The sequence below is a fragment of the Seriola lalandi genome, unplaced genomic scaffold, assembly GCF_002814215.2.
Source record: "Seriola lalandi dorsalis isolate HSWRI2012SDOR001 ecotype SW California unplaced genomic scaffold, Sedor1 jcf7180002054577, whole genome shotgun sequence".
NCBI lineage: Eukaryota > Metazoa > Chordata > Actinopteri > Carangiformes > Carangidae > Seriola > Seriola lalandi.
The window spans coordinates 1,556,855-1,580,809 of record NW_019525130.1 but is presented as its reverse complement, the minus strand read 5'-3'; the positions used below and the strand labels follow the sequence as shown (position 1 = coordinate 1,580,809).

The window sequence follows — 23,955 nt, the reverse complement described above, 5'->3', positions numbered from 1 at the left end:
CAACTCCCCACCCCCACCCAACCCCTTGCTCTTACCCTGTATTCCTTCTTTTTCTCCATCTTTATCTTGTTCTGCTTTCCCCTGTCATGGCATCAGGGTCAACCTTGACCCGTCCAAGCGCCAGGGCTCAAACAAATCAGTCTCGGGTTGTACTCTTCCACAAGGATCAAAAACAGTTAGTAAGTTCCCATGTCTCGCTTCTTTTTTGTCTACCTGTTCTGCCCCATCTGTCTGCCTGGTCATGCGGGAATTTGCTCCAGTCCGTGAATGCCTGCTATCTCTATCTATGAATTATTGCTCGTCTGCATGACTTGTTAATCATCTTGATATTGTCGAGGTCTCACACACTTGGTTTCAAGCATGGTTGCAATCAAGGAAAAGTTCATTTGACTTTTGTTTTTAGCCTTCAGTTTCAGGATCAGTGTGTCATTGTCAGCAGAGATTGACTAGTCTTTTACTGTATTTTCACCCTGAACATACCCTTAGAAATGGTGTTTTATGTTTTCATTTTGTATTTGTGGTTGATGGGATAAAACTCATTGTATGTTTATCTCACATGTTGTTGGGAACGATGGATGGGATTGTGTTGTTCCACACACAAACATGATTTAAAGTCAAAGGATTGCATTATATCTGCATGCTGTAAAAGTTGTGACTGAAAAAACGGGAAAGTGCATTCCTGTAAGTGGGGGATGGGGCACACTGTTCTACACATCACGTGCTTCTTGTTGTTGATGCTTGCTTGGTCTTACTGTGTAATATCCACCGCTGAATGCCATCTCATCTGAGAGTTGTGCGTTGGTCATTGTAAAACAGTGGATTACCTCCAACTCTGCCCGTTTGTCTTACAGGGTCACAAATGAATCTGAGGGAATCAGGAGATTTGCGGTCACAAGGTCAGTACATGTGTTGCAGTTGCATTGACTGCACTTATGAACTGGATTATGAGACCAGTAGTCTGAGCTATGGTTCAACGATTTTTTCTGGTTTTCCTGCCTTTTCCCTAGTTGCCATTTACCTGGGTATCAAAAAGCGCCCGAGCCCCGGGCCGTCGGACGTGGCTGGGATCTGAGAGGTGGTGGGCGGCGGGACCCTGCAGAGGTGGTACTGGCTCTGCGGGAGGCGGCGCTCGGGTGTGGCTGCCAGGTCCACCATGCCGGCCCCTTTCTGCTCTCCTGTACACACGGCGTGGCAGGGGGCCGCGTGGCTTTCGAGGCCGAGGTGTGCCATCTTTCCACGGGCAACTCCGAGACTTCTAATGGGGTGCGCTACACGCGACTCTGGGGGGCACCGCTAGCTTTTCGGGACATTGCCACCCAAATCTCTAAGGACCTTGAACTTTGAACAGAGGGTGTGTTTGCGTACGAGTGTGTGTTTTTGTGTGAGTGAGTGTTGATGTGTGTGTGTGTGCAAACAGAGAGGGGTGGAAATAATTGAAGAAAAAAAAAAATGGAGGGGCTGGACCCGAGAGAAAAGACTTCTCCTTCTGTCTCTTTCATGACTACCCCCACCTTGCGCAAACACACACACACATACACACACAGATGCACACACACACCTGACCCATAAAGTCACATAGACTGAGGCACCCCCTCTCCACCCAATCACCCCACCAAGCTCAGCCAACGTCTTCACTGAGCTACTGCACCCACTGGACCTGGATCAGACGGAACCTAGTTGAATATTTTTTATTGCTACTCTAGCCATAATGACTCTTTATTTTGTTATTTATTGCTCTGATCATTGTTTTTACCCACTGTCACTTTCACCGCCACAGAAACACATCATCTCTTGTGTACTGGACGTCATTGACAAGCCAGTCCTTTTTTTAAATTGTTCTTTTATATGTCACCGTTACATACACTGGTCATTTTTTTTTCCTTACGGCGAATTATCTGCTGACTTCTCATCACCTGGGGACAGTAACGGGCACAAACGTGGAGATGGTCAGATTCAGTGATAAGACGAGCAGCCGCTGAGGGTTGCGTCGCTGTGATTCGTGTACATACAGCACTGACGACTGCACTGGATTAAGGTCAGTGGGAGCAGGGTTGACAGGCCTTTGAAGCAGCCAATCAGAGGCTGACATGAAGCACAAAAAACAATCAGAGGCTGATTCTGACACTAATGAGCCAGTGACATCGTGAACTTGATGAACTATTGGAGTTGTCGCCTCTCAATCACATTAGCTTCTCTGCATGAGATGAGCAGAAATGAAAATGTAGATAAAATTTACTGAGAAATGAACCTCTTGGTTTCATGCATCAAAAAGAGGAAGACTCTTTTAGATTCGTCTTGCATGAATATCAAAATTAAATCAATACAGCTGATTTGGTTAAAGTATTATAAGGTTATAGAACTTACCATACCATAATTTTCATATAAGTTTCCTATACTGGCTGTTTCAAAGAATGAAATGGACTTGAGATACCCACAAGGACAACATGCACATTACATGCTGCTCTCTGATTGGTTGGATTCATTGCCTGTCAGCGCTGGTCAACGGCATTTTGGATTTTCCATCCTTCCCACTTCGTTTCATCCCCTTACCTTTCTTCAAAAGCATCGCACTGAAGGCACAGCAGCAGCGACACATACCTGAGAAACTCTGTCTAACTCAAAGCCCTCGAGCGTTGAAATCTTTCAAGGCAATTAAAGCGAGGCTGAGCTACAAATCTCATCCAAAACATCCCACCACAGAATAAGAGACACTGTAATTCTGGTGTATTTTCAGTGCAATGCAGTTCTTTGGTTCTATTTTGTGCCATGTGATCTCACCTCAGTCATCACGTCAGTATGTCGATGGGAAACACCAAAAGTGGATCAGCCAAGCAGTGAAACCTCTCAGATTACACATTCACCTTTACACACATAGAGAAACACACACTTCCGAGTGTCCACCCTCTTCTTGTTGTGGCACACAGTATATAAACTGGTCTGTACATCGTTGATGACTGTGGGGATCAGGGGGGGAGTGTTCTGGATCTGGAAAAGGCACGATGAAGGCAGTGTGGACGGTATTTTCTTCTGTTTAGTCCGTTGCCTTTAAAGTGAACAACCCCCAGCGCCTTCATACAGTACATATTTAATGTAAAAAAAAAGAAAAAAAAAGAAAAAAAGAAACTGAAAAAAACTGAGAAAGCTTTCTATTCTCCCTCCCTGTTTTTAGTGAATAACATACTGTGGTATTTACGTAGGCTACAGAGATCATGTTGTTTGGCTGCTAATTTACTGTTAATACTATCTCTCAGTTGTGGCTTTGCTCACAGTGGCCCAAAACATCCCCCTGCCCCACCCCCATTTCCTTTCCCCACCCATGATAAACTCTCCAACTCCCTAAATTTAACAGGGATGCCATCCTGACCTGTCCACACACATATGTACCACCAACTTTTTTCTATCGTCACAATGAGCGTTTGGCTTTCCTTGGCTCTTTGTTTGAGTCCCTGTTTTCTCACAGGAAGACACTCCGCCATCATCCACACTCTCACGTCGTAGACCCATGTATGGCATCTTCTCAGTCCTGTTTGGTGTGTGCTGTTTCACCGAGCCCGACTGGGGAAGGCTGGTTTTGACCTGTCCTTCCCCTCAGGGTGAGAAGCAGAAGCCAATAAGGGCACCAGGAGTCTGTCCTTGTCCTCTCCCTGGACGTTACTCATTGTGGTGTATATTAGCATTAGGTAATATAGACCTCAATGCACTTTGCTTTGACTTGAATCAGCTCCTTCCAGTGTACCTGTATAGGTAATACCCAGAACTAGCCACTGGAGGGCGCCAATGTCTTAAATGTGAAACACTTCAATTTGTGGATATTTGCACAGGTACTTTATTTATTTTTTAGAATAATATCATTAAAAAAAAACAGGATTTATATCAGTCAGTTGATGGCTGTATATAAAATATATGAATATAGTATATATCTTAGAGCTCAAGGTTTATTTATAGCTAGAGCAAGGGAAGTAATTCTAGTTTAAAGCAGTTTCTGTCAGTGACAATGGGGAACAAAACCAACCTGCAATCCTGCATGACTTCAGAGTTTGGGTTTTAGGGTAAAAAATGAAACATGATGCACACCTAGGATTGGAAGCTTTGTGAAATGCAGACACAGTAAATTTTTAGACAAAGAAAATGGTGCTAGATGCAGCACCAGGTCCTTCCCCCCTTTCACAAAAACAAACAGGACGGTTTGGGTGAAGCACAGTGACTTCACTCCACCTTGTTTGCTAGAGGATAGATTCAGTACATTCAAGAGGGCTTCTGAGATCGTAGAAGTATTTAGATATGCCATGAAATGTACCACAACATACAGTGTATAAGAGAAGTATTGTTTTAGATCCAGCAAGGACATTGGGAATAAATTGTGCAATTTTGATTGCCAGTTCTATTTTAACTTGAATTTACAGTGAGTCCCTGACATGTCAAAAGCCCTGGGTTGCATTCAAGCCATAGAAACGTTATGTCAATGTCTCCTGATTGCAAATATGAATCAGGTTGTTTGCAAAGCATTTCAGTGGAAACTATTGACGTGAAACAGACTGAAAAGCAAATAGCTTAGTATAAAACAACTCACTCCTCGCATAAGAAGGATGAACATTGTCTTAAGGTGGAAACTACTGTGAAACATGGAGTTTTTTTGACCTGAGTGTTGAGTAAATGCTTGTGTACCTGCACAGAGACAGTGTGTCACTGGTCTGGTTCAGATGGTGGATGGTACAGTATTACAACCCCAGGGGGCTCAGTATTTAACATGTACTGTCATTTCAAAACTGATTTTGGAAACAGTTGATGTTATATGCAAAAGCGACAGAATGACACACAGTTTGACCTGTATGAGTAATTTTACATTGCTCCACTGTTTAATTCCTCCCCTCAGAAACAAACTGTAAACTGAGATTGCGTGATTCTGGTATAAAAGGAGAACATGGAGCTGAAGATTAATAAAATTCACTGATGTTGGCATTTTTCTGTGTCTTGTTTTCATAGTTATAGCACACTATCTGAATATTTGTCAGTGGTTTTCTGATCATCTGACAAAGTGAGTGTTAATATGTATGTGGAGATTATATCTGCTAACATCACAATATAGTTAATAGCTTTGATCTTTTGCGATACCCAGTTTCTAATGCTGCAACAAAAAAAAGACCAAAATATTTCATTTAGTTGTTTCATGGGGCACGTTTTTATTGAACAGTATACACAGCTTCAATAATTGTTACTCTTCATAACAAAAAGTAGGTGATGCCACATCTGCTAGGCGAGCCCAGCTCAGTGGAGGCTGATCCCAGGATGTTACCAACCAACTCAGGAGAACGTGAAAAAAAAAGAACGAAGGACAGAGAAAAGAAAAAAAAAAAGCTGGAAGGAGGAAAATGAGGTGAGCAGAGTCAAGAGTCTCTTGGTGAGCAGCTGTTTCCTCTGCATGCCCGTCAGCTGACTCGATTGCACGGTCATGGTCACGAGAAAAACATAAGATTGTCCCGCTTTACTTCTGGGCAGGGATCATGCTGTCAATGGCCTCTCCCTTCTCCAGCTTCTTCTCCATCTCAACCATGAGCTTGACACCATCAACCACCAGCTGGACCTGTTCCACCTCGGAGGAGCCCAGACGGTCGGCGTTGGAGATGTCAAACACACCTCCCACGGAGGCAGTGTCCACACCACCTAAAGAGGACCGAGGACAGAGGATGAAGTACAGCTCAGAATGCTGTTGACTCTGCAGAGATGTTCATGGACCGGCCAGGCTGATCTAAAGGTGTAAAAGCTAGAGAGTGTGCGTGTGCATACCTGTGCCACGCTTCTGCAGACGCAGCCTGGTGAGGATCTCATCGAACTTGGCATGTGTGCTCAGCTTGGGCAGCTTGACATGGACACCACCACGCAGGCCAGTGCCCAGGTTGGAGGGGCAGGTCAGGATGTAGCCGAGATGCTCGTTCCACATGAAGCCGTGGTTGTGCTTCTTGAAGATGGCCTCAATCTGGCAGATAAGAAAGAAGGAGAGTCAGAGAAAGATCCATCAGCAATCCAGACTGCTTTCACTAAGTCAAATCATGTGTTGACTTGTTATCAATGTGTTACCTTCTGCAGGCCAGTGCAGAAGCGCTTGAAGACCTCCCTCATGTTGCCACCCTTCTGCATGGAGATGACACGCAGGTGATCCTCCTCGTTCACCCAGACCAGGAAGGTCTTGTTGTCGTTGTGCCTGGATGGAGATGGATGCAAAGCGTCAACATAAAACACAGGCAATACAGAAACATAATGAAAGTGTAAATACCACACAGTTTTGAAAAGTGTTTCCACAGTTCGACTGCTGACAAGAAGGCATCATACTCACATGATGCCTCTGCCATCGGGCCAGTCGCGGGCCATACCGGCGCAGGTCAGCAGGGGAGAGACAGGCTTGTCAAACAGGAAGTGATCATTGATCAGCTGCTCCTGCTCGGCATCAGTCATGGACTTCAGGGGGTAGTACTTTCCCTTGAACTCACCATCCAGGCTGGTCAGAGCTGCAGAGATAGTTGTAGTGTTAGGCGATTATTCTGCGATTGTACCGATTTCAACAGGAACTTTGAGGCAGTGGGACATTTACACTGATTCAGCATAAAACCAACAAGCAGAGTGTTCCCTTGTTGAATTCATTAGTGTATATTCCACCTCTTATCCTTAAATGACAGTTTCCATTCTGTAGGAAAAGACCTATAATTTGGCAGTAGCTTACTGCCCAACCTTATGTGCACATGTTATTTCCGGCTTACCCTCAACGGACAGCCTCTCAATAGCTCTGCGCTCGCCGCGGCTGTTGTGGGGGGGCAGGGTGAATCCCTTGATGCTACGGCCAGTACGAACACGGCTGGACAGAACGTAGTTGGGGTCCAGATCATCACCACCCTGAAAACAAAATGATGAAGTTTGATTACGAGGATAAAAAGTCCACAAATTTAAGGAACAAAGTATCATCATCCGATTAGTTAGACAGTAAGTTTTCTCTCATTTATTCTAAGTTTCTGAGGAGCTTTACTCATGAAAACAAGGCGCTTTCTGCTCTTTGTTGAGTACTGCACCTTCAGGTTCTCGAAGTTCAGGTCGGTCTTGTGCTTGTCAGTGGCCTTGTATCCACCATGACGGTCGGAGATGACGGGGTCCAGCAGACCCTTGAAGACCTCATAGGACTCCTCATCACCAGCAACGCAGCCAACAGTCATGATGAAGGGGTGACCTGAAGACAGGGAGCAAGTAGGAAGGGAGGAATTAGAAAATGGGTCAGAAGATGAGAGCTTCTGTGTAGTGTGATGAAAGCTGATAATGAGTATTTGATTACATGATTTTATTCACAGCCAAAACTAAAACAGTGTCTGAATGATTTTATGATTATAAATTGAAATGTCTCTCTGGGCCTCACCGGGGTTGTCAACACCAGTCTGGATGACATCATCCAAGGTGTAGCCACTGGGTGTCTGCTTGTCCCTCATCTTGCCATACAGCTCCTTGGTCAGGACCTTGGCCATATGGTTGTTGTGCTTGGACAGGTCGGGGAACTCCTCCTCAACTTTGTAGTTGAGTTTGAAGTTGTTGTGGGTGTTACCGAAAGGCATGATTGCTTTCTAACACTGCAAAGAGAGGGAAACACAGGATAAACAAACTTAATATGAGGCTGATTAAAAAACAGTTCATCCTGATTTGACAGCATCTGTGAAGCTGATCTGAATATCCACAACTTTTCCTCAGCATTTGGAGATATAGGATATTCTGCAGGACAGCTGCAGAGTTTAAATGGTGTCAGCAGAGGAATCCTGGTAACAAGTGTCGCTCGATTCTCAACAGCTCAAATGTCCACTTGAAATAGAGAAGGGGGAGGAGCGCATGTTGGCTGGGTATTTATAGCATCAGCACATCTGACTGTAAACACTTTCTTTAAAATGTCTTCAGCAAATACACAACATTTCAATTCTCTTGGCACGCACACAACCCTAGTACTCCGGTTTACATGTTGACACAGAAACACACATGACAAAGTCTTTGCTGGTCATGTTCTACATACGTTGGCCTGTAGAAAACACTCATGAATCACTCTGTATCACCGCTCGACCAAAAGGATCAAACACTTACTGCATCACTTAAAATTGTCACTATGCTGAGGGCCTGACTGACGAGCTACAGATGGTATCTTCACTCCATCTGCCATGATCCAGCAAGATCCCTTAACTTCTAATTATCTATAGGTATGTACATGTTGCCTTTCTCAATTTGTTTGCCTTGATAGGCTGTTCAACTGAGTAATAAAAGAATGATGCACGCAGTAACGCACTTGTTACATCACATGAAACATGATCTTTAGTGAACTACAGTATGATATTTTGGTAAACCATATTGGTTTATAAAATTAGAATTTTAGATGCAGTAATCGCTTTGCTAAGAACAAATAACTTGTTAGCTTAAAGCTCAAAAATCCATCTTAAAAGTGTAACTCTTAAATCAGTTACAGGACATTCAGGGCCTTCAGGCAATATCTCTTACATGTGTCAAACTGTGAACCACCTGTCTACATAAATAACTGTCCAAATGAGATAACCATTAGCAGAGAGCAAGAATATATGTTAATACAAGTTAACAATGCAACACCATTGCTGCTACTGCTATGTTAAAACAACATACTCGTGCTCATTTTCCCTTAACTGAAAACAATCTGACAAAATTCAGTGACCTCTGATACCAGTAGCTCTCCTTTTGCAGATAATGCATCATATGGATTCAGACATCCCATGATTGTTGTGTATTTATCCTTTGATTTCTTCGTGGACAAAAAGCTGCCAAAAATAGTTACATTTTTGCCGTTCTAAATGTTTAGATGGTTCTCCAAATCCACATATGTCTCCATATATCTGCTCCTCATTCTTTAACTCCACAAACTAATCATCGCTGTGATAATTCTTTACCTGCACACCAGACAAGAACAGAGGTAACAATCCTTGGGATCAGATCCTGTTCACCACAGCCAAAATAGGGGTCACCCAACTCTGGAGGTCTCTGCTCCCTGTTTATATACCAGGCAAACACTCAGCCATTGGCTTGGCCATTTTAGTGCCTACTGTGCCCTCATTGGCCAGAGCCTCTTTACTGATACTCTGACCAGTTGTGAAAGAGACGCATTTACATCTCAGTCATCCAAGACGGGTACTGCAGCTGCACCCTCACCACCCCTCACCCACCCTTGGCCCATACATAGCACCAGTTGGATGGTGGGAGTATCCAAGAGGGGAAGGGAGGAGGGGGTCACAAAGGTGGATGAGGGGTGTGTTGGGGGCAATTGAAGCAACTGAAAAAAGCTGAGCTTTACTTTTGCCAAACATGCCATGGAGATCAGGAGTCTTTGTGTCAGGCGCAAAGGTTGGTATTTTTTTGACTCATCAAATATGGCTGCCATGTAGAAATGTTAATAATAATAATAATAATACATTTGATTTATAATCGCCTTTCAGGACACCCACGAACACTTTACAGAGCAAATAAAAACATTTAAACAAGATAGGAAATGTATAAATGAATAATGAAATATACACTATATATATATATATATATATATATATATATACACACACGCACATGCATTTACACATGCATATACACAAACATACGCATGTGTGTACTCATAAACACAAATAATAAAGCAACAATTCAACAAGGACAAACTGTACATCTCACAGAGCATCAAATGCGTCTTTGTTGTCCAAAGACGCATTTTATCCATCAGATCGTAGTGAGATTTTTCTCTGACTGCTTTCTGGATCAAGGAATGTTGAATTTCCTAAAATAAAATGTTAAAGGTTTGATCCTTAACAATGAGTAACGCCCCCTAAAGGCAGGAAAGTTTTGCACCATGAGTTGATATAATCAGCAGCAGCAGCTTGTCAGGTTACAATTGTTGCTCTTGGGATGGCAGTGGTCTTTGATCAGTCGGTCCACCGTTCTGGTCCAGACCAGAATATCTCAATTAACTAGATTACTATATGAATTGCCATGAAATTATGTACAGATACTAACGGTCCCAGGTGAACCGTTGACTTTTCCTTTTAGGCTTATATCACTTTTTGGGGTGTTGCTTTGTATGCCATCACAAAATACCATAGAGATGAATGCACATTTCTTTTGTATTGGATAGCTTTAGGTTGTGGAGATGTTGTTGCTATGTTCACCCCCCATATGTTGAGCTGCCAAGGAAACTATCTCGGACCAGCCATCACTCAGTGATGGCTAATTGATATGCCGGTTATCAGACATCAAATCCTTGATAGGATTTCTGACTGTCAAATGGAATGTTTAGGATGAAAGGCAATGCCATGTTTGACACATTAGCCTCATTAGCTCCCATCTTTAATACTGTGCTCTCTCAAATGTCTTGCACTATTTTACCAATGCTTATGCTCTGCAACTGCTTTCTGCATCATTTTAATAAAGTTGTCTGGAAGAATTGAAAGAGATTTGTAAGTTGCAATGTTGTCAGGGATTTCGTTTTTGCCTTGGTTGATGGTTTCCAGTCAAACTGAGCCTTATTATTTTAAAACCTCAATCTGTAATTCAAATTTAAATGAAAGTACCCCCCCCCCCCCACTAAAATTCAAAACTGAGGTTTGGAATCTGCTGCTAACCCGAACCCTCTCAAATTAATTGACAGGCCTGTTACAGAGATAAACACAAGACTAAAGCTATATCTACATAATTAACATTAAATTATTTAATTATAGATTAATTTAGACTGGTAATGTAGAATACAGAAAAACAGGTTCTCAACTCATGTTTACTCCACAGGAATCCATATCAATGAATTTGAATGCATGAATTTCTAGACAAGCTACATCAACCCCATTTTTTCAGGGCACCACACTAGTTTCCCGTCATCCATTAGGTATACCGTTTATCCTTTGAGGGTTGTGGAGGGCTGGAGCCAATCCCAGCTGATGTTGGGTGAGAGGCAGGGTTAAATCCAATCCAGTCAAGTCCAGTCTGACATATGACAGGACTGACATATGGAGACAAACAACTATTCTCGCCTATGAGCATTTTAGAGCCACCAATTAATTTAGTCTTTGGACTGTGGGAGTCTCGGAGGAAACCCACACATGCATGAGGTGATCATGCAAGCTCCACACAGAGGCCCCAGCCAGTCAGCAGGTTTGAACCCAGAACCTTCTTGCTGTGAGTTGACACTGCTAACCACTGCATTGCCCACTATTTTTCCTGTGCCCAAATCTAAATGTATCTACACTGAAGAGATACTTAATGATGACACTATTGATGTTGTCATAACACATGAATAAAGGTGGGTTGAGCTGAAATACTGAAGGTACATCAACAATTCAAATGGGGATCCATAGGAACGTTGCCACAGGCACTGTTGGGAGGGGGAGGGGGGGGGGGGGGGGGGGGCATCCCAAAGAGCAGCCCAGTCAGAGGGATGTCCCAGCCAACTGTGACTGGCAGCTGACTGGCTTACACCTGCTCCTTCCAGTCCTCTATATCCTTACCACCCACTGACTGTACAACCAGCACGTAGAGCACTCATCCCTCCTCCCCCACAGATATCCAACCCAACACTACCAACACACTTCAGTACACTTCAGACCTTCTTCCCTCTTTGCATATACATATATTCTCTGTCTTTACTCAAATGTATTGTGCCAATCACTTTCTTCAGCGTCTGCCGCTGCCGAAGTCTGGAGACGTAGGCGAGAGGAGTGTCGGCTGGTCACAGTGCCCTTGCCCTGAATTGAAACAGCGTCTCCTGTTACACAGCTGTCTGCTGCCTGTCCTCCGAGTGGGAGGTTACCAAATTAGTCTCTGTGCAGGTTTCTACTATCACTCCATTTACCAATCTTCCACTGTTCCTCATGCACCATACAACACATTTTATATAACTATATATATTACATACGTTTTATAAGTATGTTGTTGAAGCATACTGTAAATACCTGGATTTTGCATGGGATAAGACTCAATATATTTAATTGCATTTCTGGTTTATATGTAAGTAAGACTCACAATAGGTTTGGATAACTTGTATTCTCCAGACGTTTTGTCATCTACATATGAGACACCAGATACTGTGGCTACCTGCTGATATTTCACCCAAAGCAATTAAATGATTCCAGTCTAGAACAGTTATGCAACAGGATGGTGATATGATGCATGTGTCTTTTTCCAGTGTTGATCACCAAGTTACTCAAGCTTCACAAGATGCTGAAATACCACTCAGGCCACTGAAATATTCTCCCAATACAGCTTGGATGTTTGTTGAATGACGACGGGTCGATTGTATTGTTATGATAAAATGAAAGGTTTGAAAGTTTTACAGTTTTAAAGATTTTTGAGTTTTGAGTGAATGTTTTGCTGTGTTTTCGTGTGCACCATGTCCTTTCACAATCCTGATTTTTCTGAAACCTTAGAATGTTGAATTTGAACAATTTCTGTCTTCTTATCCCTCTGAGTTTGTCACAGGATGTGAACATTAGTGCAAAGCCTTGCAGGACATTTTCTTGAAACATATACAGCTTGACCCTTGGAAAGGAATCCATACCAACTGCACTTTCCTGTGTCAGAATAGCACAGTGTCAAGCTGTTAGGTCAGAGCAAATTATGTCACATCGGTTAGGAATGGTGGAAATGAGCGATTTCAGTACCTCTGCCGTGAGTAGTGAGACCTATCAGCTGTTCCCTCCTTATGGAACCATTTCAATGAAACCTGATTGGCAAGGTAACATTATGTGCTTGGCAACCAAACACAATGACGTAGCAAGCCTCTATAAATAATACCTTTATGACAGGCTATATTTAGAGCTTCTCTCCCACATTCAACACCTGTCCATAGAGAACTTGCTAGGAGACACAGATTATGCACGCAACATAAAATCTAAGGAGGTATCTCATTCCGTAATGTGTCTGAGTACAAATAAAAGATTTAGTTTTAATCATTGACTCTTAAAATCTTGAATGACTGCGCAAAAGAAAAACTCTGATGGTAAATTGGCTAAATTTGATCTTTTGCGAGATGAACTCTCTTTTGCAGGCCTGGGGAGCTGCGCTGGTTGCAGTGTTTTGTTGAAGTGTTGGTGGTTGGTCTTACTCCATTGAAACCTGAGCCACTAGGGTCACGTGTACATAGTGTGGTCAGGGGGAGGCTATAATTATACCAGACTTGCGGGTCCATCTCCACCCTGCCAAACAGGAGCACCCGCCCACCTCGTACCCTGATTCAATTTCACCAAGTCAGTTCTCCATCCATCTCAGACTTGACTAAGTATCTCCAAGCTTTGGCTAAATTCAGATGTCTGTGTGTGATGTTGTGCTACAAATGATCAAATCACTGATCAGTCATTGGTCAAATAAAATTAATGATCGCTAATTATCATGTTGTGTACTTTGAATATACACTTTAAAGCTTTGTATCTGACTAAAAACACTGGTAAACTCTAGTCTATAAAGAAAACGGTTAAGTGAGAGTAGGGATGTGGCATTTGTCGTCCACCTCATTTGTCATTCAGGTGCTGTTGCTAAGCGAACAGGTATGACCCTCTGAGTAGGAATAACTGGACCGAAACACATCGACACAGTGTGCTCTAGTTGTGAAATGTGTATTTAAGCGTATTAAATATGTATCAGTGCATCTGAAAGAAAAAGGGCCGACATTCCAGAAGCTTCGCGAACATTATGTAACTGTGGCTCATTGCACATGTGATGTGACTGTAAATGACACACTGCACTGTGCAATGTAACATGCACCTGGCTCAGGGCCATGGACATGGAGAGCATATGTACATAAATATATACTATATATAGGCCTGCTGTATAAGTTTCACATAGATAGGTTTGTCTTCAATTTGTGTTACACATGTTTGCAACTTGTCCTAAGCGTTAAAGGGGGACTCTAGCAATTTATTTTTGCATTACCGTAAGGTTGGGAGATTTAAAAGGACAGTCAAAATGAAATCAGCAGAGGTCAAGATATCCTGGCTTTTTCACCCCTGAATGAGTCATGTTTCAAAAACACTGAATTCCAACATTGCAACTTCTTCATCTGAACTTTGACTGACAAATTTCCACCATTGACAAATATCAAATCTTGACAGTGCTGAACTTTGAGGGGACTGAACGTATTAGCCGTGTTGCACGGACCCTCCTCTGTCAGATTAAATATTTGTAAAATCAGTAGCGTTCTGCTTTAACCCTGCTTAAAGCAGCATGCCACTGTTATTAGAGGGGATTCTTCTTCATCCGCCCACAGCAGAGCTAATGTTTGTATCATCCCTCCTGTTAGAGTACAACTGTTTGTTTAACTGCGTCACCATTTGACTGGATTAACTCCCAAATTGTCAAGCAGCCAGAGTTCACCTCTAACACACACTGGTCAGTAAACCCACAATGCACAGGGGCATGATAGTAGACAACAGGTGTTGCATGACTCTATATGGAGGTCACCAGCTGAGGTAAGTTTTTAAAACCTGGTACTACTATGTTTTTTTAAATACACATTATTATCAGTCTCCATGCAAACTTGCCACCACCACTGAGCCCCGGTCAGAGGGTTTTAGAAGTCAACACATTATTTTTTTTAAACACCTGTCCATAGAGTAACACATGTCAGTGTGTAACAATTGGCAGCTGTGATCATATTACTGAATGTCTGTTACATAATCTTACAGTATGCTGTCCTACTTTTCCAGCACAGCCTGTGGTGCCCTCAGTCAAAGGAAACTACAAAGCTTTGGCAGTGCACTTGAAGAGTCTGTATTCATTTTGGAACCATTTCACTACAGCAGCAGCTCTTTCTTCAGACACAGCGTCTGCCTCCCCCTGTTGTTTCCCTGGCTCTCTGCCGACCATATACCCTTCCTTATGTCTGCAGCAGCTGAACTATGAATCATCCTCCATGACATAAGAGAGACATAAGTTCAAGCTATATCTGCTGTTTTCAAGGGACATCCAACATCCACCTACTGTGTAGAATATACAGCATCCTAGACAACAGACTGGATTTATGTTCCCTCAAATGTGCAGCAAAATATGGTAAGGTCCAGTACATCTAATATGTCTTTTTGTTCAGTGATAGAAGAGAGTTGGGGAAATGAAGAGCAACAAAGATCCATGGCCAAATACATGGATTTTGGTCCAGGTCTATGACTGATCAACAGATAGCCTGCAGCCATTTTTATTTCTTACTTGTGCCACAGACTGGCTCAGTGAAAGGAGTTCATGCAAAGTTATACTAAAGACAAACAATTCATTATAACTAAAAGGTAAGACAAAAAAGTAATGGTGTGTGTTTTTTTAATCTGTCTTTTATGATGGGAATTCTTGACTTTTGCAACACTTCTTGCAAAGTGGGAGTGACAGAGCAGACACTGTATCTGTCCCGCTCTGCACTCTCACTGCCAGTTACAAGTGTAACTTTTGCAACAAATTTATTGCAAGAAGTGTTGCAAAAGTCAAAAATCACTTCATGATGCAACAGACTCCAGATGTTATAATGACAGAGGTGTGGTTGCACTGGAAAAACAAAAACATAAAATAAACAATTAAATAAAACGAAAGCCATGAAAGCAGCACATGAATGAGCACATGAATGAGTGACGGTTGTGTGGATGTGTAAAAGCAATAGATGATACCAAAATAAATGTCAGCTGTTGGAAGGGGAGAGCAAGTGAGCATATGGGCCAGCTTTTATAGTCTGGAAGGCCCAGGTGAACTGCATCAGCTGACTACTCTCCAATGTCAACCAATTGCCTGCTAAGGTTGACCAGGACAACTTCCAAAACAGAGGAGAGGCAACACACTTGTTTCAGTGCAATGACATTCCATGTTTTGCTTTAACAGTGAGAACGGGCACTAAGTAATATGACCCCATGCACATACAGAACACGTACACAGACGCAGGGAGCTATAAAGATGCATTACGTAACACATACACACACTAATTGAAGGTGTCATTACAATCTACATTAACTGAACTGTTTCTGAACTTTCATGTCATTAAAGCTTTTCATTTCATTTCAACTACAGAATCATGAAAAGGTCAAAGGTCAGCTCAGGTGTGTCTAAGTTAAACTAAGTACAGGGAGTTTGAAATCTGCATTATGGGAAAGGCAGGATCCAGTGTCTTTTGCAACACTGCTTGCGAAGTGGAAGTGACAGGGCAGACACTGTATTTACCCCACTCTGAACTCTCACTGCCACAGTTACAAGTGTAACTTTCGAAAAAAAATTTATCGCAAGAAATATTGTAAAACTCAATCTGACGCACAGATTCATCACTTTATGATGCAACAGACTCCAGATGTTATAATGACAGAGGTGTGGTCACACTGGAAAATGGACAACAAAAACAACCATAGAATAATATATATATATATATATATATATATATACATACATACATACAAGTACTTTACGGAAGTGCAATACAAAGTTGCTGAAATACCATTTTAATTAGTCTCCTAGAGATAGGCCTGTATTTGCATGGTCTACAAGTGTCAGCCTCTGTAGGTTGCATTCAATGCTTTTAGAACTGATTATTCTTGTATTTGCCTCCAGCAACAAAAGCTTTTATGCTAAAAAAAAAATACAGACATAATCGATTCAGGAAAATGTACTACATTTGCATTTCTTCTGCTGTTTAAGTTTGCCTGTGTGAAATATGTTTGCTGTGTGAAGCTGAGTTTACTGCTGAGTGCACGGTTAATCCACAAGGTGGAGACATTGTAAAGTATTTGCTGTGAACAATGAAGCTGCCCCTCACTGTTGCTCTGTCACTTCTACAGAGACACAACAACCAAATGCATTCACAAATGTGTGTAACTCACTAACACAATACCTTTGGCTAAAACTACTGGCTCAGTAAGACAAGAGCTTTTCACAGTCAGTTAGATCAGTAAAATAACCTCCAGACCTTACCTTTGAACAAAACTCACTATACCACTATCAGATGAAAAATTGTTACATGACCATATTTCCTCAAGTTTGTGTATTTTTATATTTGCTGTTAAATTTGCTGAATTTCCAATAAAACACAGATTTATAAAATATATTCTATAAACATATCACTGTTATCCTCCATGCTGAACTTATTGGTGTGAAAAACACTGAATCTCCAGCATCTCCAGGTCTGTAGGTGATGTTCACCTTTGACCTTTCTGGATGAGAGGAAAAGAAAGAGGCAAGAGAGTCTTTCCCACCAGGAATCAGAATAATGTAACATTATTATCAGTCATTTCAACAGGTGAAGCCAGAGATATTCTGCTGAACTCATGTCATTAATACTCTATAGTGGGCCAGATCTTCTTAAAGGTCACATACAATATGGGATGTTTTAGATATTAAATAAATAAAATCGGCTTTGTTTCCCTTAAAACATTAAGCTCGCATTTTGCTCCCATATCAGAGACCTTCTGATTAAATTCAACTCCACCTAGTGAACCTACAGGCATCTAGTCCAAAGGTAAGGCCATTAGTGTCTCTATAGTAGCTGTTCCTGTGTTACTGTAAAGGGGCAAAGGGCTTTGGAAAGAAACAATATGGTGTGCCACAGCTGACTGAACAAATGCAACTGAAATCAACAGAAGTGATTTATCTCTCATGGTGTGTTTTGTGGAGTCTGAGGTCTTTACCCGGAGTATTTATGAACTCGTTCAGTGATTTAAAAAAAAAAAGAAACATAACAGAAAAAATTAAACAGAATAACGTACCAATTAACATATCTATTTCACTGCATTTATATAATAACAATAACAAAAAAGGTTTTTTAATGGGTTTTCAAAAAGCTTTTTTTAAAAAAAACATTTCACATGTTATTTCCTTTGCCAGTTTTGTTGTCCTATACCATATTTTCACATATCATTTCTTTGTTGCTTTGATGCAGTTTGTTTTTTAGGATTACTTTCATCTCAAACCCCAAAATTGATTAAACATAAAACTTTATAATTTTCCCATATCTTCCAGAGAAAATGGAGGAAAAAAGATGAATTAGTTAAGATAAAGATTTTTTTTAACCAACTAATTGGAGGCCAAAAGCTTTAGGTTTTATTCTCCATTCTAATTATTTTTCATTTTACTATCCACTCTTTTTATTTAGTATACTAAGTATTATAAGTAAGTATCTAAATAGGCCTATTGATGTATTTGGTTATATTTGTCTTGACTTGTTTAACAACCTTGTGAGAAGAAGAAGAAGAAGAAGAAGAAGAAGAAGAAGAAGAAGACTGGAAAATTATATTCTGCACTTTTTGTAGAAACATAAAATATACTGTAAAACATTATATATTGTTTTATAACATATAAATATATATTCACTAATTCATTCATTTAATCTTTACTAAGGACACAGCTAATATAAGTATATAGATTAAACATATTCAATATTTGTATTGCTATTATTTCATTACTATCTATCTCTCTGACCAGTTACCTGGCAGTGACTTTTTCACCTGTGCTCGTCTCTACTGGCAACGATATTAGACTCTGTGACTTTAAGAGACCAGGGAGCAGCGTGCGTTGTGACACCGGGGTGTGGCTCCGTCTACACTCTGCAATAAATAATCCTTGGATAGTTCCTGGATGAATTAGTGTTGTGATTACACAGTATCCGACTGCACCATGTCTGCTGAATGGAGGACGAGATGTGAGGCTGAGTGGACTCTGCACGGCGCCCCGATGCCCGACAGCCTGGACTGGAAGCGCGTCTACGAAGCGAAGCCGTTCGGGAGAAATTTACTAAAGAACCCTGCGCCTCACGGTAACACAACTGTTTTGGTGAAATGACTCATGTGTTGTTAAGTGCTGATCCAGACAGCAGTGCTACAGCGGCCTAACGTAGCTACGGGTGTTTTAAAGTAATTTAACCGGTTTCCAGCTGTTCCTGAACTCTCTGTCACAAAGTTGTGTTTTGATCCAATGGTAAACACGAAGTAGTTTAAACTGAACCTGAAGTGGTTTCATCCCGACGGCCAGTCCTGTTCATCTTCAGTAACACGAACATGAACACATCTGTGACTACTGGCTTGGAGAAGTGTAGGACGTGTGTAAAACCTGATCCTCAGGAAGTGAATGTCTTCATTGTCTTCACACACTAATGACTGGCTTGGTGCAGCTTTCTCTGTTTGAGTAAACCATAGTGCTCTGCCAATGATACAGAAAAGCATTAAACCTCTTTATTGCATCGGCTGTCATTAATGCATTATATCACATCATTTTCCTCAATAAAAAAAAAAAAAAGTTAATTGAGTTTCATTAAGTTTCCTCCTGACCACTGCAAATCATTTTGGTTGTTTTTGCTGAGGTTTTAGGATCTTTAGCTCAGTGGAAAATATTCCAAGATTCAAAATGTCTACAATGAGAAGTGAAATAGGAAGAAAGCGACCTTATGATGATCATAAAAGGCTTTAAGAGGGAATGGACCAATTATAAGAAAGTGAGGTGATGGTTAAAGTTTTACTCTGTTAAATCTCTTAATGAGGTTTTAATCACATGTGTATTTATTAATATAGGACATACTTGTCCAGTCCAGTTTGTTATGAGGAAAAGCATCAAACAGTTATTTTAAAAAGAACTCCATTCACATTACATTAAGCACTAAACTATTGTTTATTGCCAAGGAAACAATAAGTCAAACAAGGTCACTGGATTGTAACAGTGTCACTTTTTAAACTAAAATAATCACTTGTGATCAGCTGTAATCACTGTATGTCTCAAACTGCAGATTTTAGGTTTATGAGCTGCTGACTAATACAAGTGTGTGTTTTTCACACAGAGACACACCCAGTGACCCCGTCTGTGAGGAAGACAGATTCTTTGGCTTTGTGATTCACAGCGACTTCTGTAGGTGTGGCACCTTTTACAACTGTCCCTCTGTCTTATTCCTGACAGGCCTGAGTAAGGACACCCCTCCACCTGAACCTGAGCTGCCTGAAGTGCCAACACGTGGACCTCCACGTTTTCAACCTGATGGTGAGAGACATTGATCAGCATGTTTGTCAGAAAATGAAAACAAAGAAATGAATGAAATAATCTAAGAAGCTAATCTTAATTCACAGGTGACTTCAGTGGCTGGACCACGAGCGTAGAGGTTCTCCCCTATGACACGACTGGCATCCCAGCCGGTGCTGTGGTCTGTGAATTGCCTCAATACAGGTGGGTGCCGCTCAGGGTCAGGTGTTTTTACAGGCATTACCAGTGAGCGTATACTTCCACTAACAATCGGACAGGTAAAAACTGGCACATCTAAGACCAGGATATGATTTTAAAAACGGTTTGTCTCAGATGATGAACATGTGGTGAATGTGACTCTGCTTTGTTGTCCCCAGCTGGTTCTCCATGGAGCAGGTCGTGGACCTGAAGGCAGAGGGACTGTGGGAAAAGCTGCTGGATGAATTTCAGCCTGAAATAGTCATCCAAGACTGGTGGGTTAATGAGCACCCCCCCCACACACACACACACCTCCCACATCCATGCCCTTATAACGCATCATGCATGATTACTTATCACTGGGACCTTATCAGCATGGCTGGTACACATATAGATGACACAACGTGCAGCGCAAGTTTCACAGTCTGTGCATTTGTACATGCGTCATGTAGGTTTGCATTGTAAATGGAATAGTTTGGGTGGGAGTCTGGTTTTCAGCTTGTGTCTTTGTAAATATAATATCCAGAAAATAGTGTTACGATTTGAAAATTCTTGTAAAAAAAAAGACCTGCCTTTGACTTATTTTAGCTTTTTTAGCTTAGCATTGAAGTGCAAATCCCCTTTGACAGCACCTTAAGAGAATTAACCAAGTGTTCATAATCAGTGAATGGGTCTACAAACATTCAGTTTGTAGGTGTAAGGGAAATCCAACATAAGTAGATAGAATTCTAACTATATATGACTGCCTTCTGTGGGAACAAACCAGTACAGGTATTGGTTTCTACTGGTTGTTTAAAAATATAAAGGGTTTTAAAGTTTGACTTGTATGTGCATTGTTGCACAGCTTTTTTTTGGACAATCACAAAAAAACTGCTAGGTTTGTAGGTGGGACCAAGAATCAAAGGCTTACTTCATTGATAAATGATAAATGATATATATATATATACGTATATATATATATATATATATACATTCAGTTTTTGGTAGGGCTTTATTGTACAGATACAGCCACAAAGGTTAATGACAAGTTAGTAATAAGTGAATATAAACGAATACATTAATTTATTATTATTGAACTGTGTACTTGTCTGTAGACAGTATTTCACATGTCTGCATGTTCAGGTGATCTGCTGTGCTCTGACTGAAAGACTCTGAAGTTACACCAACAAATAATGAGTCATTTAACACTGGCTGTTTCCCCTAAAATTAATACCAAACTACACACTTCTTTCAGGATGCTTTAAGTTATTAGAGCTGAAACAAATAGTCCGTTAATCAAGTAGTTTGACATAATGAATGAATGGAAATGTAATTTTTCAAATTTCAAATACAAATTGTGAAAAAACAGATTCTCCAATTTTCCGATTTTCTGATTTTGTCTGTTCAAAGTCGTCGTATACTGAAAGAAAAAGGGTTTTGGGCTGTCGAGATATCACTGTAACTTTTACTATTTTTTGATATTTCATACACTAAATGATTAATTGATTAACTGAAAAAAAATGATTGCCAAATTAATTGATAATAAAAAAAGACATTAATTAGTTGCAGCCCCAGAAGTTATTAGGGACTAAACTTGAAGTTACTCATTGTAAAATAAACTGTCAGCCATGTTTTAATAGTTATTTTATTCTAGGTTCAGCGGCATTCAATGTGCTGCCATCTGTCAACTTGTGAACACTGTTTTACAAAACTGATGAACTACATTTCACACAATTGTGATTTCTCTATAAACTGTGTCAGGTATGAGGAGAGTCAGGTACATGAATCCATCTACCAGCTGAATGTAAAGTTACTGGGTGCGGACAAAAGCACGGTGATCTCCGAGCACGCTGTCAGCCCCACTGAGGACCTCAGGACTTACTCACACACCTGGAAAGAGGTGAGTGACTCAGTCCCCTCACAGGTTCGGTCGTCTGCTTGTATTCAAATTGTTCACTGCATGTCTCTGTGTCGGCCTGCAGGTGTCACATGTGTTCTCTGGCTACGGACCTGGGGTGAGATACGTCCACTTCCTGCACCGCCTGAAGAATAACTTCATGGTGGAATTCTACCCCACACTGTTCACTGGCAGCTCAGTGATTGTCAGACCAGTCAAAACCAGCTCCTAGGATGAAACCTACTGAAAACAATGCAGCTGTAACTGCTAGCACTATCAGTCTGGATAACCTGATCAACAAATAATTCCTTTCATACTTGTTTTAGCTTTGATTTGAATGCACCTTCTTCACTTTACTTTCTTATGCTGATTTAATGATGATTTGAGTGGTTTACATTTTTTTATGTTGTATTTGCTATGAGCGGGCAAAGAATCATAGACATTATATACTGATGTTTAATTATGCTATTATGCCTTTAACCAAAGTCTGACTCTGGATGTCTTAAATGTGCTATATAAAAAAACTGTTTTCTTAATTCAGAGTTGATTATCTCTTTTAAGATGCAAAAGCTGTGTCTGAAAAACACTGGAATTGTACATTTATATACAGCACATAAACACTATCTATGCAATAACAGAGCATTGATCAGTATCTTTAATTACAAGAGTATTTTTCAGTATAGTTTATCTAATGTAAATAGCAGGTTCTTGACTGAATATTACGACAGATTCTCAGTACACAAGTCTACTTTTTTTTTTTTTTAATGACTTAAATTTGTATTACTTCTCATGATTACAAATTACAAATACACAACAGTTTCCAACCAGCATTAAACAGAGAAGAAAAGAAAGACAAGCAACAAATATATCAACTACTCACAAACAGTAAAAAAAAAAAAAGAAAGAAAAATGATAATAAATAAAAGAGCAGAATAGTGTCCAGTAAACCTGTCTAATGTCCACAGTACCAGTCACATGAAGAATCATGATCCTTGTCGAATAGATATTAAAAGTAGTATAGTAACCATGTGTTCTTTTCTGTTGAGAGACCTGTTTAGCAATACCAATAATTACATCCCAATCACGGTCTTGAAAACAATTGCCAAAGTCCTTTTCCCACATTGTTTTCAAGGCTGTAGTGGTCTTATAGCCTGAATTGTTTATAATCATAGGATAATAAATCTACTTATTTTGTAAAATAAAAACATTATGAGGAGCGAGGTTTAGTGCAATTCTCCCTTGTAAACTAATTTTATTTGACGAGAAAACTAGGTGAAAGTTACGTAGTCTACAGCATGGCAGGCTTTTCCATGGATTACTTTCGTCTAATTTTGTAATGTTTTATAGATTAGTTATAAGCAATTAATAACAGCAACTTTTGGGTTTCCAGGCAGTGAAAACTCAACTGGACCATTTTACCATTAAAGTCTAAGAAAAGACAGGAGCTGAACCAAAATCATTTCACTAACATCTTACAACTGCATACTTGATGATTAAATAACGACTTATTAGCATTAATAAACTTCAGATTTGGTCGCTTGTTAGAAAGTGGAATATCCATAATCATTTATTAATTAAAATACAATTACCAACACTTGCACAATTCTCAACTAGACAAGACGAACACCAGCGAATGGGATTTTTCACAACCCAGCAAAATATGTCTTACTAATGGCTTAAAATACTACACCATTAATAAAGCGTGTAAAGTGTGTCTTATTAGAAAGTGGTACCACATTTACAAAGTATTTGACAGAAAATGTTTTGGCAAAATATGTCGGCTGGAAAAAAGATATTTGTTTTCCTACTATTTCAGCCACATCCCACACATTTAAACAATCATATCATATCAGGCTGTAGCCAACCACCGGTCAAAATACTGCAAAGAATACAGCAGTGAGTCCTGTAACTGATGGTCT

At 40.6% G+C, this 23,955-nt stretch overlaps 3 protein-coding genes across 4 annotated transcripts in view; 2 read left to right on the top strand and 1 right to left on the bottom strand.

The window, feature by feature from the left end:
- Positions 1 to 4,959, top strand: part of mark4a (MAP/microtubule affinity-regulating kinase 4a) — a 29,678-nt gene extending 24,719 nt beyond the window's left edge. The window contains exons 16-18 of one of the 2 annotated variants that reach the window (XM_023417765.2): positions 97 to 179; positions 852 to 896; positions 1,008 to 1,197. In XM_023417765.2, the coding sequence (XP_023273533.1) occupies positions 97 to 179; positions 852 to 896; positions 1,008 to 1,072 (193 nt within the window). In that variant the 3' untranslated portion in view covers positions 1,073 to 1,197. Of the gene's footprint in view, positions 1 to 96; positions 180 to 851; positions 897 to 1,007 lie in introns of both variants that reach the window. The other variant, XM_023417763.2, reaches the window with a different exon arrangement.
- A 191-nt stretch (positions 4,960 to 5,150) lies between these two features.
- ckma (creatine kinase, muscle a) lies at positions 5,151 to 9,037 on the bottom strand. Its single transcript, XM_023417767.2, has 8 exons — positions 8,931 to 9,037; positions 7,397 to 7,604; positions 7,059 to 7,213; positions 6,753 to 6,885; positions 6,332 to 6,503; positions 6,076 to 6,199; positions 5,785 to 5,974; positions 5,151 to 5,661 (listed from the first exon to the last, which is right to left on the bottom strand). Exons 2-8 carry the CDS (start codon positions 7,587 to 7,589, stop codon positions 5,483 to 5,485), a joined length of 1,146 nt encoding a protein of 381 aa, XP_023273535.1. The 5' UTR covers positions 7,590 to 7,604; positions 8,931 to 9,037; the 3' UTR covers positions 5,151 to 5,482.
- Positions 9,038 to 18,580: 9,543 nt separating this feature from the next.
- On the top strand, positions 18,581 to 22,572 carry nccrp1 (P1, F-box associated domain containing). Its single transcript, XM_023417682.2, has 6 exons — positions 18,581 to 18,772; positions 19,903 to 19,983; positions 20,070 to 20,166; positions 20,340 to 20,435; positions 21,901 to 22,039; positions 22,122 to 22,572. Exons 1-6 carry the CDS (start codon positions 18,634 to 18,636, stop codon positions 22,266 to 22,268), a joined length of 699 nt encoding a protein of 232 aa, XP_023273450.1. The 5' UTR covers positions 18,581 to 18,633; the 3' UTR covers positions 22,269 to 22,572.
- The last annotated feature ends 1,383 nt before the right edge of the window (positions 22,573 to 23,955 follow it).

Bases quoted from the DNA above. Each gene is read 5' to 3' on its own strand.
- ckma (XM_023417767.2), bottom strand. From the start codon at position 7,589: ATGCCTTTCGGTAACACCCACAACAACTTCAAACTCAACTACAAAGTT. The intron at 6,886-7,058 runs GTGCAGTACTCA...TTTTGTTTTCAG, and splicing joins TGAACTTCGAGAACCTGAAG to GGTGGTGATGATCTGGACCC. The intron at 5,662-5,784 runs GTATGCACACGC...GGTCCTCTTTAG, and splicing joins TCTGCAGAAGCGTGGCACAG to GTGGTGTGGACACTGCCTCC.
- nccrp1 (XM_023417682.2), top strand. From the start codon at position 18,634: ATGTCTGCTGAATGGAGGACGAGATGTGAGGCTGAGTGGACTCTGCAC. The intron at 20,167-20,339 runs GTGGGTGCCGCT...TGTTGTCCCCAG, and splicing joins TGTGAATTGCCTCAATACAG to CTGGTTCTCCATGGAGCAGG. The intron at 20,436-21,900 runs GTGGGTTAATGA...AAACTGTGTCAG, and splicing joins GAAATAGTCATCCAAGACTG to GTATGAGGAGAGTCAGGTAC.